Source organism: Chroicocephalus ridibundus, chromosome 4 (genome assembly GCF_963924245.1).
Source record: "Chroicocephalus ridibundus chromosome 4, bChrRid1.1, whole genome shotgun sequence".
Classification (NCBI taxonomy): domain Eukaryota; kingdom Metazoa; phylum Chordata; class Aves; order Charadriiformes; family Laridae; genus Chroicocephalus; species Chroicocephalus ridibundus.
This window is the reverse complement of record NC_086287.1, coordinates 333,842-344,760: the sequence shown is the minus strand read 5'-3', so window position 1 is coordinate 344,760 and position 10,919 is coordinate 333,842. Positions and strand designations below refer to the sequence as shown.

General features: G+C 51.1%; 1 protein-coding gene across 1 annotated transcript in view; it reads left to right on the top strand.

Moving 5' to 3' along the window:
• The first annotated feature begins 179 nt into the window (after positions 1–179).
• LOC134514163 (inner centromere protein A-like) overlaps positions 180–10,919 on the top strand; it is a 17,705-nt gene continuing 6,965 nt past the window's right edge. The window contains exons 1-10 of the mRNA XM_063331570.1: positions 180–588; positions 922–1,035; positions 3,735–4,432; positions 5,566–5,617; positions 6,304–6,337; positions 7,502–7,640; positions 8,217–8,307; positions 9,403–9,538; positions 9,640–9,774; positions 10,342–10,476. Of these exons, the coding sequence (XP_063187640.1) occupies positions 452–588; positions 922–1,035; positions 3,735–4,432; positions 5,566–5,617; positions 6,304–6,337; positions 7,502–7,640; positions 8,217–8,307; positions 9,403–9,538; positions 9,640–9,774; positions 10,342–10,476 (1,671 nt within the window). The 5' untranslated portion in view covers positions 180–451. The remainder of the gene's footprint in view (positions 589–921; positions 1,036–3,734; positions 4,433–5,565; positions 5,618–6,303; positions 6,338–7,501; positions 7,641–8,216; positions 8,308–9,402; positions 9,539–9,639; positions 9,775–10,341; positions 10,477–10,919) is intronic.

Sequence of the window (10,919 nt, the reverse complement as noted above, 5' to 3'; positions counted from 1 at the left end):
GGGTCCTAGAGGGGCGGGCAAATAGGCTGCCGGGCTTTAACGGCGGGGGAATGATGGATGTGGGCAGTGGCCAATGAAAAGCCCCATCTTGGGGGGGACGCGCTATGATTGGTGGAGGCTGGGATGATCTCGGGGTGGGAGAGGGAAGCCGTGCTTGTAAGGGCGAGGGGAGGCCTCGGTCTCGGTGGCGGCTGGGTCTGGTGGCGGTGGAGCGGAGCAGGTCCAGGCCCTGGGGGCTGGCTCTGCGTCAGGGGGAGGCGGGCAGAAGGGCCTGGGGGTCTCTCGGGGCCTAAGCTCTGGGCTTGTGCCTGCCGAGGGTGTAGTGCAGAGCCCTTGGCCCTCGTATCCCACCCTGAGGCTGGGAGGGGGCCTGGTGTCTCCCCTCCCACCCGTGGGCTCTCCCCAGGTGCCTGCGAGCCTTTGACTCCATCGCTGTGTTTCAGGCAGGGCCATGGCGGAGACTGATGGTCCTACGCAGCTGCTGGAAATGTGCCAGCAGAGGCTCTCCCGGTTCCTCCACAATGCTGAGCACAAGCACTTGGCCTGGCTGCGGGAGGTGGAGGAGCAGGGCATGCGGCTGCTGGATAGGTAGGGGCCACCCTCCAGGGGCACCTCTCCATCCCTCAGGGAGCTCCCAGCCCTTGTGAGCGTAAGGCCATGTGTGCTCCCCGCTGCTGGTGGGCAGCCCTGGTGCGAGGCTGGGTGGGCGTTGGGTTTAACAGCTGAGCAACTGTGACTTAACAGCTGCTTGTTCAGCAGCTTGGTTTGGGCCTTGGTTCTAGGTGGCTGGTACATCTCACTCCACATGTTTCTTGCCCAACGCTCATCTTTCTCAATGAGTGACGCTTGTTTTGTCGATAGCCTTGTTTTAGGCAGTGGGGGGAGCAATCTCTTGTCATCTGCGTTTGTCTCCCTCGACAGCAACTTTGGGGCTGAACCTGAATTAATACCTAAAACACCATCGCAGAGGAGGCGCCCCAAGAAAAGGCGGTCCTCCTGCCTGAAAGATGAAAATAAGGAGCCAAACAGGAGGAGGTAGGTGAGTCGGTTTGTTCTGGCTCTGCTGCACGATGTTTAAGAGTGAAACAAAGCAGTAACTGCTTCCACATACACAAGAACATAAAATAGCCGCTTTATTCTCTGAGTTAGAAAATACATTTAAAAGGGCACATCAGCATCAATCAGCATTTTAATTCTTTTGAAAGCTTGTGATAGAGTTGGCTGGTTTCCTTCACTTCCAGTTTTGCTTTTTCTTTTTTTGTGGTTAGAAACAAAGAATAATAAATATTTTATTTTCTTGTCTGTTTGGATTTGGTTTTTGTCTGATTTGATTTTGTCTCAGCACAATTTTTGACCTGAGGTTGCTACTGGTGTTCACTCGCTGAACCTTTGTGCTGGTGCCTGAGAGGACCTGACAATGGAACTTGCTACCAGTGACGTGCAGAAGCAGCATGTCCACGGTGGTTCTCTGAACTGTCAGGCAGAAAGGCTCAAAGGCGTGAGCGGTGAAATTGAAGTGGAAATTCCAAGTGATTTGCTTAGAACCAAGTGTACTTGAGGTTTTTAAAACCAGTCCTAAGTAGACAACAGTTGGCTGCAAACAGATGCTAAGGCAGGATGGTGCAGGGCGTGATTTAATTGCATGTGTAGTCAGGGATGGTAGTGATGCTAATTAACTTCCTTGCTGCCACTGCTTTATGGTAGCTGGCTCTGTATCTGCTCTCGTCTCGTGGTCAGCATCAGGGGGGCTGACCTTCAGAGAAGCGTCTGCTGTGAGCCGAGGGTCAGCACACTGACGGGTGCTGTAGCATGACCCAAACCTCATCACTGGGTACGCAGTAGTAAACTGTTTATGCGTTAAGGCACTTAAATTTTGATAACTGTGGTGAAAAACCCACAGAGTTTGGACAGGAAGAGTTAGAACTAAAAGACTGTCAGAAAGCAGACATGGAGGATGAAGAGAACAGCAAGAATAGTAAGGAAGCGTGGGAAGTTTGTGCGTGTGTTGGTGAAGGAGGGCAGGAGAAGAAAATGTTGCAAATCTAAACAGGGAGAGCTCTTAAGACATTCTGTTAGTTTTCAGGTAGCAGCTCGATTGCTCCCCTGAAGAAGACAAGCCTTGTGTGTATTTTTCCTTATTTAAACTTTGTTTTGAGAAAGATCTGCTGATGCGACAAAACGCCTGGGCGGGCAGGGGGTCACTCATCAACAGGAAGTTCATGCTGCGGTTCAGCACGTTGTGCTCCATCCTGCAGGGTCAGGCCATTGTTGTTTTCCTCGCTCTGTTTTTCTCAGTATGTATTTAAAAACCCATTTCTTAGTGTATTGTTAGTTACGCATTTCCCAATTAGTAGTCGTTTTTTGCTAATTCCAGCAAAACGTCCCTCTTCTTGCTAGAGGTCAGAATGAGCAATTAAGAGAATGAGGCTGGAAGGAGGGTGGAGGGTGTCAACTTGAATCCTGGCAGTAGGACGAGTCACTGCTTGCTGGTGGTCGTGCACCAGGGACTGTAAAACCTCGTTACATGGCAGTGGGTTTTCTTAGCTGCCTTTTCTACCTGTTGCGCACTTCCACATTAGCTCTCCATTTCGCCTTTGTCTCCACTCGCCACGCTTTACCTGGCTGCCTCTGGGTGACTTTGGCACGGGAAGCTGCCTTCCTCTGGACAGCCAAAGTTGTCCTTTGGTTTTGGATTTGTCCACCCGATCTCCCTGACTTGCTGATCAAGTGCGTGGCTCCATCCTCTCATGGCAAGTTACCTGATGGAGCAAAGAGGATTTCACTGCTGAAGTTCCCCAAGCCTCTGTGTAGTTGGTCAGGTTTAACTGAGGCAATAGAGCTGGAGACAGCTACTGTACCTGATAATTTTTTGCTTAAATAAGAGTAACTTAAAGAATTCATGAGTCCTAACTGTACAGGTACTTTTTTTGTTGCCTTCCTTGGGATTATGCTGTCGGGTACCACATGTATGGTGGCGTTGTTGTGTTTGCCAGCCTGTTCTCAAACTCTACGTTTAAAGCCATGGATGTTTTCTCAGCACTTGGGTCCCTGCCTCCCCAGTGCTTGGGGTGTGTTTTATGGAGAGCAGCAGAGCCTTCTGTTTCTAGCTGCAATCTTGTAGATCTCTACAGGGGAGACTTCCACGTAGAGCTGATCACGAGAGACTGTGACATCCTTGATCCAATATCCCTCCCTGTGTGGATGCCTGTACTTTGCTCAAGGCAAACAGAGTGGAGTTGGTTGCACCAGTATGACTTCACTGTCCCCTGGCGTCAGCCCCACCTGGGGCTGCAGGTTACTGTCTGCAAAGACCAACGAGTGTCCTGGTACCTCAGCTGCTGCAGTTTGTGTCCAGAACATACAACCTTTACTGGTGAGTCAGCCCAGCATGCCAGGCTGGCAGCTGGGGTGGCTGCAGGGAGGGTATGTGCCCTGCATCCCTGCCTATGCCATAGGGTGGTAACATCCAGCAAAGAAATGTCTAGCAGGCAGCAGAGAGCAGTAAGCAGCAATTTCTAAATTGTTGCAGCTAAATCTGCCAGAGCACATCTGTGACCTCTCAAGGCTCAGCTCCTGCATTTCACCTGTGACAGAAGATGGGTTGCTAGGGGAAATGGTGGAGGGAGGAAGCCTGCAGGTTCACTTCAAAACTTGTTGTCTGCTTTTTTTCTCTAAAAATCATTTGGGAGCAGGAGACTCCTTTATCGCTTCATTTAAAATTTTTTTTATTTAAGGTTGTCCAGAAGGAGAAGCAGCATCAAACCAGTGTCTTCCAAGCCAAGTTCCCAAAAGCACCTCAGCAAAGAACAACCCCACAATCCTGGCTGTCAGGGGGAAGGGGTGTCTGTGCCCGACTGTGCGGTGAGGTCTCAGGCCAGTGTTGAAACCGATCTGCCAGCACTGACCAGGAAATGGCCGGCAGAAGGTCCCGTGGCAAAGCCGGATTGTCAGGACTGCCCACAGGGTGCCGATAGCAGGGATGCAGCTGTTACGGCTGTCACAGGGGAGCAGTTGCCCGAGGGGGACGCAGCCACTGAGCTGCACAGTGTGTCTTCTGTCACTGCAATGCCCGGTGGCCAGACCGCAAGAGAAGGGGAAGAGGCCCCCGAAAGAACAGCAAGTACCTCCACTCCTAAAGCTGCTAGAAATGGAGATCCTGCCATGCTCCAAGGAGATCAGTCTCCTCAGGGCCTCAAAAAGGTGCTTTTCCAGGACTCAGACAGCAAAATGACTACAGTGAAATCCAAAACACGCCGTTGCTCTGGACGTCAAAGCTTTGTGGGTGGCCCCAACAAGAGCCATAGGACCTCCTTGGCAGAAAAATGTTCCCTGGCCAGCAAAAGAGAGAGCATGATCCGGAGGTCTATCAGCAGGGCCATTTCAAAGAAAGCAGCATCGCGAGAATCATCCTCTGCCTCCAGCAGAGTGAGCTGTAAGTTTCTTTCAGTTGTCAAGTGCGTTCATTTGGCTAAATCAGCTTCTCTGCTTTGGTGTGGGGAGTAAGCAGCTCTGGAGCTGCTCATCCATGTTATCTCTGGCTCCTCTTAGTCTCCTTGTCAGTAGGCCTTGTGGCTTCCACTGTTTGGGGTGCAATCTTGGGGTCCTTATCTGCTGTCAGACCAAGTCTCAGGCTGTTTTCCTGCAGCAGGTGAAAGAAGTGTCTGCTGGGGCATCGGCACAGGGGTCGGAGGTTGGGTTACATAGGTTATGGATGGGCAAAAAAAACAAGAGTGAAAGGGAAAATGCAGTCTGGCTGGTTCTATACACGTGGTTTGGCTGATCGGAAGAGACTGTTGCATTCCCTGGGGAGGGCTTTAATTTGTGTGTCTTCTGCCAGCTGTCCAAAAAATCTATAGGAACCAAATGTCTCCACCCCTGAAATGTGGCTGAAATTGGCAGAGGAACTTCAGTGCTTTCTGGGTGAAGGTGGAAGAGTGGATGGACTGAGAACCAAATAGCACAGTCATCAGAGGAAACAAGATTCAGAAATCTAGGCTGTTCCTGGTAGCACTATACTTTCCGTATCCTCTGCTCCCACTGCTCCTGGGAAGGTTTTGCTATTTGGACTTTCTAAAGTCATTGCTTCTGAAGTCAGATTGGCTTCTAATAAAGTGCTGAGGCCTTTGGTGTTTAGTTTTGTCAGCCTTGAGTCACGCTGTATCTAGGCATTTGTTATAACACTTTCAGCTAAGTGGTGTTATGAGGGGAATGAAATCAGCCTAAATCCACCAAATCTCTGCTTAAAAACATGTAGGGGGGCAGGAGCTGAAGTCAATTGACTGGGAGATGCTGTTTCTGACACAGGCGAGAGCATGTTTGTGCAGCTGGAGCAGTCTGCAGGCAGAGGAGCTGCTGCTTCACATCTCTGCCTTCCCAGCCTACACCAGCTTGTCAGTGACACTTGAGGGCGGTGGTAGTGCTGGTGTGGAAAGCCGAGATGAGCAATCCGCATGTTCCCTGGGAGGAAAGCCTGCGCAGGGACCTGAGCTCTACCACGCACACACTGCTGCTGTTGGGAAGCCTCAGAATGAAATCCCCAAGCCAGCTTATGTTTTTCTCCTCCAGGTCAAAGCTCCTTGGAGGTTTTTGTGGAAGAAGATGTGACCAGCAGCATGAGGTGAGGTTACCGTGTAACACAGGCAGGAAGAAACCACAGCAAACCCAGCAAGGAAGCTATATGGGTTGCTTTTTTATTACAGATATAGGGCTGGCTTTGTAACAGACTATTTAGGTGATGTTGTTACCTGGGGCTGGTTGATATTCAAAGTTTGTGCTGTTCAAGCACAGCCCTTCCTCTTCAGAAGTCTGTTCAGAGCATGGTGAGGTTGATCACCCCAGTAGGGTGAGGTCCAGCCTATGCCACGAGGCTGGAGAGGCTGCCAGCAGTCGCTCTGCCTGGTGTTGGGCGCCATCGTATGAATTATGTCCTGGGATTCCGGGCTGTGAGCAGCCTCTGAGTGCCTGGTGGTGCTGGAGGTCAGTCAGCTGTGGTCGGACCCAAAAGGTGGGCAGGTAAGACTCAGCCTAAAGCTTGTGGAGCTTCCTTGTTACCTGCTGCGTGGAAGTCCTGCAGAAGGGGATGAGGCTCAGCAGTGTATTGATCAGTAAAGCAATGGAACAGCCCTTCAAAGAATTTACAGCTCCCCCTCTGTGCGGCCTCGCTGAAACAGGCTTGTGCTCTGGATGTACTCAGATTCATCTGCACTTTCCTTGGGGTCCCATGTGCTGGCTCCATCATACTTTTATCACCTGTAACTCGCCTTTCAGAGAGTTGAAATAATTAAAGTAGCTCTTCTTTTACAGACCTGGACTGGAACTGAATCCCCTAAGTGAAAAGGTAAGTTCTAAGGAACAACCTACAAACTGTCTATCTGGACATCTTCTTGCCTGAGTTGATCCCTTTTGCTGAGCATTGCCACTGGCAGGAGGGAGTGCGGCCAAGGATCACTCTGTCACCTCCCTTCAAGCTCAGCGAAGGTGCTGCTGGCTTGGACGGTGCTGCCCTTCTAATGCTTAGGCAGCCAGTTAAGCCCCTTGGCTCTCTGGCTCCTGATGGGCAGAGACATTTTGTGCCTTGATAAGGTCTCTTCAAGATGGAGTTCTTGGAGGTGCTTGGCCAGGTTCCCGGGAGTCAGCAAGCTCTTGCCTGTCAGCTGGGCATGGGAATTGAGTGTGTATTCTTAGCCTGCCTCTGGTGCATGGCTGGTTTGAGCTACAGAAATCAGGAGAGCAGTTCAAGTTAATGTGCTTTTCTTGGCCACTGAGGCCACTGCACCAAGCCTGCAGTGCTAGCAGGACAAAGAAACCCATCCCCTCCTTTCATCTGGTAGAAACATCTTGTGTGGTTGTGCTGTGAGCCAGCTGAGGTGAAAACTAGCCCAGCAGAGAGAGGAGTGGACACTGCTTGAGAACAGCTCCCTGGTGTGGTTGGGAAGCATCGGTGGGAATGGGCCGGTGGCTCTGCTCTGGGTCGTGGTGGTGGCAGCTCAGCAGGAACGGGAGAGCGAGCCTGTGTGCAAGCAGCCTTGTAGCGCACTAGGGTGCTGTGCTGCAGCGACTTCTCTGCTTGTCCTCCTGTGAATATGCCGTAATGGTGCTTAAAGTGCCTAATGATCTTGTAACCTGAAACACTTTACAGGGACTTGCCTTTCAGGACTGGAATATCTGTAGCTTGAAAACTGGTGTCTCCAAGCTGTGTAGAAGCTGCCTGTCGTTCTCAAGGCGCTTTGGCTTTGGAGTCCAGGTTCAGTAAGGCTTCTGTGTTGGCTGAGAAGTGCTGGGCAACTGTCCTTCCTGCAGAGGCTGGTGTTTCATGAGCAGACCCCTGTTACTGAAATGAGCCGGTCAGTGTCCATGCAGCACATCTCTGGTTGAGAGGAGCAGACCCTGGCCTAGCAGTTGGACTGCAGTCGGAAGTGACTGGCTTTTTCAGGGCAGCAGGTCCACAGTAACCTTGTTCTTTGGAGCAACTGTGCAAAGAGAATGTTTCCTTTTCCTGCAGACTCCTGAAGACGTCCCCATTTCAAGCAGAAGCGTACAAGCTGCCAGCCCTCCTGCACAGCACTTATCTCCTCCTGACCAGCAGGGTTGTGGAAAGTCTGGGACTTGTGTTGAAACAAAACCACCTCTGACCAGTCAAGGTAACTTTTCGAGTAAACTTTTGGTCTCCTGAGGAGGTGAGGCATGCAATTAGATAAGCAAGGACATCTCATAAATGTGTCCAAGCCTTGAGAGAAATGCTGTCCTGCCCGACTTCAAGCTGCATAATGAGTAAGTGGGAATACTTTGAAAGGAGATTGCTCTTAGGCCCGGAGCCTTGCCGGTAGCGTGATGTTCTGTTAAAGCACCTTGATGTGCCATTCTTCTGGGTTTTGTTATGTGCTGATTTACGGGTCCTGTTTATTTACTGTGCCTCAAAGCAAGGAGAGGGAGAGATTTGGGCTTTTTGTGGAACTGTAGGATCTGGTAAGCAGCTGTAGCTGGAGGTTTTCTGGTGAGACAGGCTGTGCCTGTGCAGGAGGGTCTGTACCGGGTGCATACTCCAGCACGCTCCACAGCGTACACAAACAACGCTGATATTCCAGGTAGCCATCCAGGCCCCTGGTTTCTCAGTTTGGTTATGTGCTGCAGGGCTCTGAGCACACGAGAGCTGGAGACAAGAGTCGGAGCCCTGCAGGATGCCTGGTGCACGGTGCTAACTACAGGTTTCTTCACAGGAAACTGTGTAAATCCAAACAGTGAACCCCAGAACAAGAACCAGGAACAACCCCACTGTGCTGAATCCCAGGAGGATCCCTCACCCATTTGGTATGAGACATCTGCAAGCAGGAGGGATGAGCCAGTGGTCTGGAAGGACTTGGGCCTGGTCTTTTAAGTAGTTTATTTAAAAAGCTCTGGGTGTTTGTTTCCTGCCCTTCCAATGTAGTTTTGAAATCTTCTTTGGCCAAGTCTTGTGTTCTGGGAGTTTTGTGACTCCTTGAGCCTTGTTTGGGTCTGGGACCCAGGTCTGGGAAGCAGACACATGAGTTCATGCACACATCAGCAAAGGTGACTAAGATGCACAGTTAACTCACGGCTCAGATGTGACTCCGAGTGGCTCATAAAGGGGTGGTTCAGGAGTGGTTTCAGAAGGCAACGTGAGTAGGTGACTGACTGATTTATTTTTGTCTCATGCAAGTGTCTGGAATACCTGACTCGTTTCCTCACTGCTGGTATTACTGGTGTTTCACATGAGATTTCAGCTGCTTTTAGCTTTGCCCTCAGTTCCTGCCCTGGCTTTGCTGGGGTGAATTTTCTGTGGGTAGTGGATGGGAAGGGGAGTAACAGTGACCTCTCTTCTCACATGGATGCTGACCCCTGTGTGATGGGTCAGGATCTGCAGCATTCCTTGGGGACACTGCTGGATTGGTCTCTGGTTGTGCAGTGAAGCTGTCCCCCATGTTTTTCCCTAGAATTAGGGGATGCAAGTGAGGTAATTTCTGACACGGGTAAATCTGAGCATCTGAAGTATTTGTAAAGCCCATGAAACCCCACCAGTGAGGCGAGCTGGGCTGGCTAGTTGCAGACACACAGGGGTTGTGTCTGTCTTGTGCTGTTAATACCAGACAGAACCAAGACTTCTTGCTCACTGGGGCTCGGAGTGAGGAGTGGGAGTGAGAGTTAGCGTGCTGTGGCACATTACTGCTCGGGAACTTGGGCATTCCCCTACCAAGTCATGTGCCTTTCCTGTCCTCATTCACCACTGGATGGTGTGGCTGCCACAGGGTGACTGAGCTCACAGGAGGCCCATGTCCTCTGGTGGCAGCGAGTGGGCAGAGGGAAGCGTGTAACAGCAAGTAAATGCTTCTGGCAAGATTGGGGAGCATCATGGTCACCCGATGTGCCTCTTGCTAATGCCATCAGGACAAGAAGCTACAAACAAGCAATGGGTGTCATATGGAATAGGCAGCAGCCAGGGGGTCAGACCCTTTGCCCTTTGGACGAAAAGCACAAGAGTTCAGCAAACCAGACTCCAGCTTCTTCCTCTCCAGCTAGCAAGGTGAGTGGCTGCCATGGCCCTCTGCCTCCCTTTCCCTGGTAGGCACTGACTTCCATCAGTACATCCACCAGTACTTCCATCAATACATCTTCTCCTCTTAGGTTGTTAGACCACTGAAAAACTTCCTGCAGGCTGTGCAGCGAAACCAGCTGCTCACGAGCCCAGGGCCCACAGGACGTGGGGGTGTCATAAAGAACTTCATCAAATGCAATACTCCCACCCGACCTGATCTTAAGGTGCGTCAGAGTCCCGCCTTCCCTCGCGGGGCTGGAGGAGGGGATGGAGTCTGGGGGGAGTGGCAGGAGGGACTGTTTGCTTGGAAAAGCATAAACATATTCCTAGTTCTGTCGTCTGCTGTGGATCAGTGCTGGTCCTCGTAGCAAACTGGCCTCGCAGTTCTACTTTAGCCTCCCCAGGGAAGGGAAGCTGGTTGATGTTACCTTGCGTAGTCTGTCCACGCACACTGTTACTGGCCAGGGGTCTTTAGCACCAATCCTGAAACCTTCCTGGTGTGCAGAGAAGCCTCAGCTGCTCTGTCTTTAGTCAGCAGAAACATTTTATATTCTGTGACTGCTGAACCCTAGGAAACTAGGAAGCTTTTCCCTTTGCAGTGGGAATCTGACCTTGTGTCCTGCATAATTGGCTGCTGCAGGGCTGAAAGGCAGAGTGGGGTCAGGCAGTGGGTCCTCTACCTCACCGTGGTAAGGAGCTGCAGCTAACAACGGTGTGTGTGTGCTGTGAAAGGGGGGGTTCTAGTGTTACTTCCAAACCCTTAATAATTTTTCTTTGTCTCTTCCCTACAGGGAGATTTTGTTGTAAGTAATGACACCCTTAATCGTGGGGTCTGGAAGATTATAACGGCTGTGCCTCCTTCCTCACGGGCACTGACAGCTCTTTCCCCTGACACTGTCATCCACGCAGCTCTCTGGCCAAATAAGTAAACTGGCCACACCAGTGGTGAGGTGGCAGGATCTCTTTGCAGGTGTGTTCTGCTGGGGCTGGGAAATGCTAGGAAACTGTTTGGCCTCTAGGCAAGACTACTTGCTTTGTGCCCTTTCTCCCCCGTTCTCCCAGCTCCTGGTGTAGGTAACACCGTCCCAGGCAAGGAGCATTTGCTACAGGTGGTCACCTACAGTGGGAGCGTGTTGTTCCTTGCCTAAACATATTCCCTGCAGCTGAAGGATTGAGGTGTTTCCCTCCTATACCTGTGACTCTTCTGCTCGTATTAGTTGAATAAGCGCTGTTGACAAACCTGCGTCTACTATTCACTTCCCATCTCGGTGTGTGGGTGAATATGACTCTGACAATGACTTCTTTGTTCAGCAGGCTGCCTAGCCTCTAGCTGCCTGTGCACAAGCAGCCTGAGGGTAGAAACAGGCCT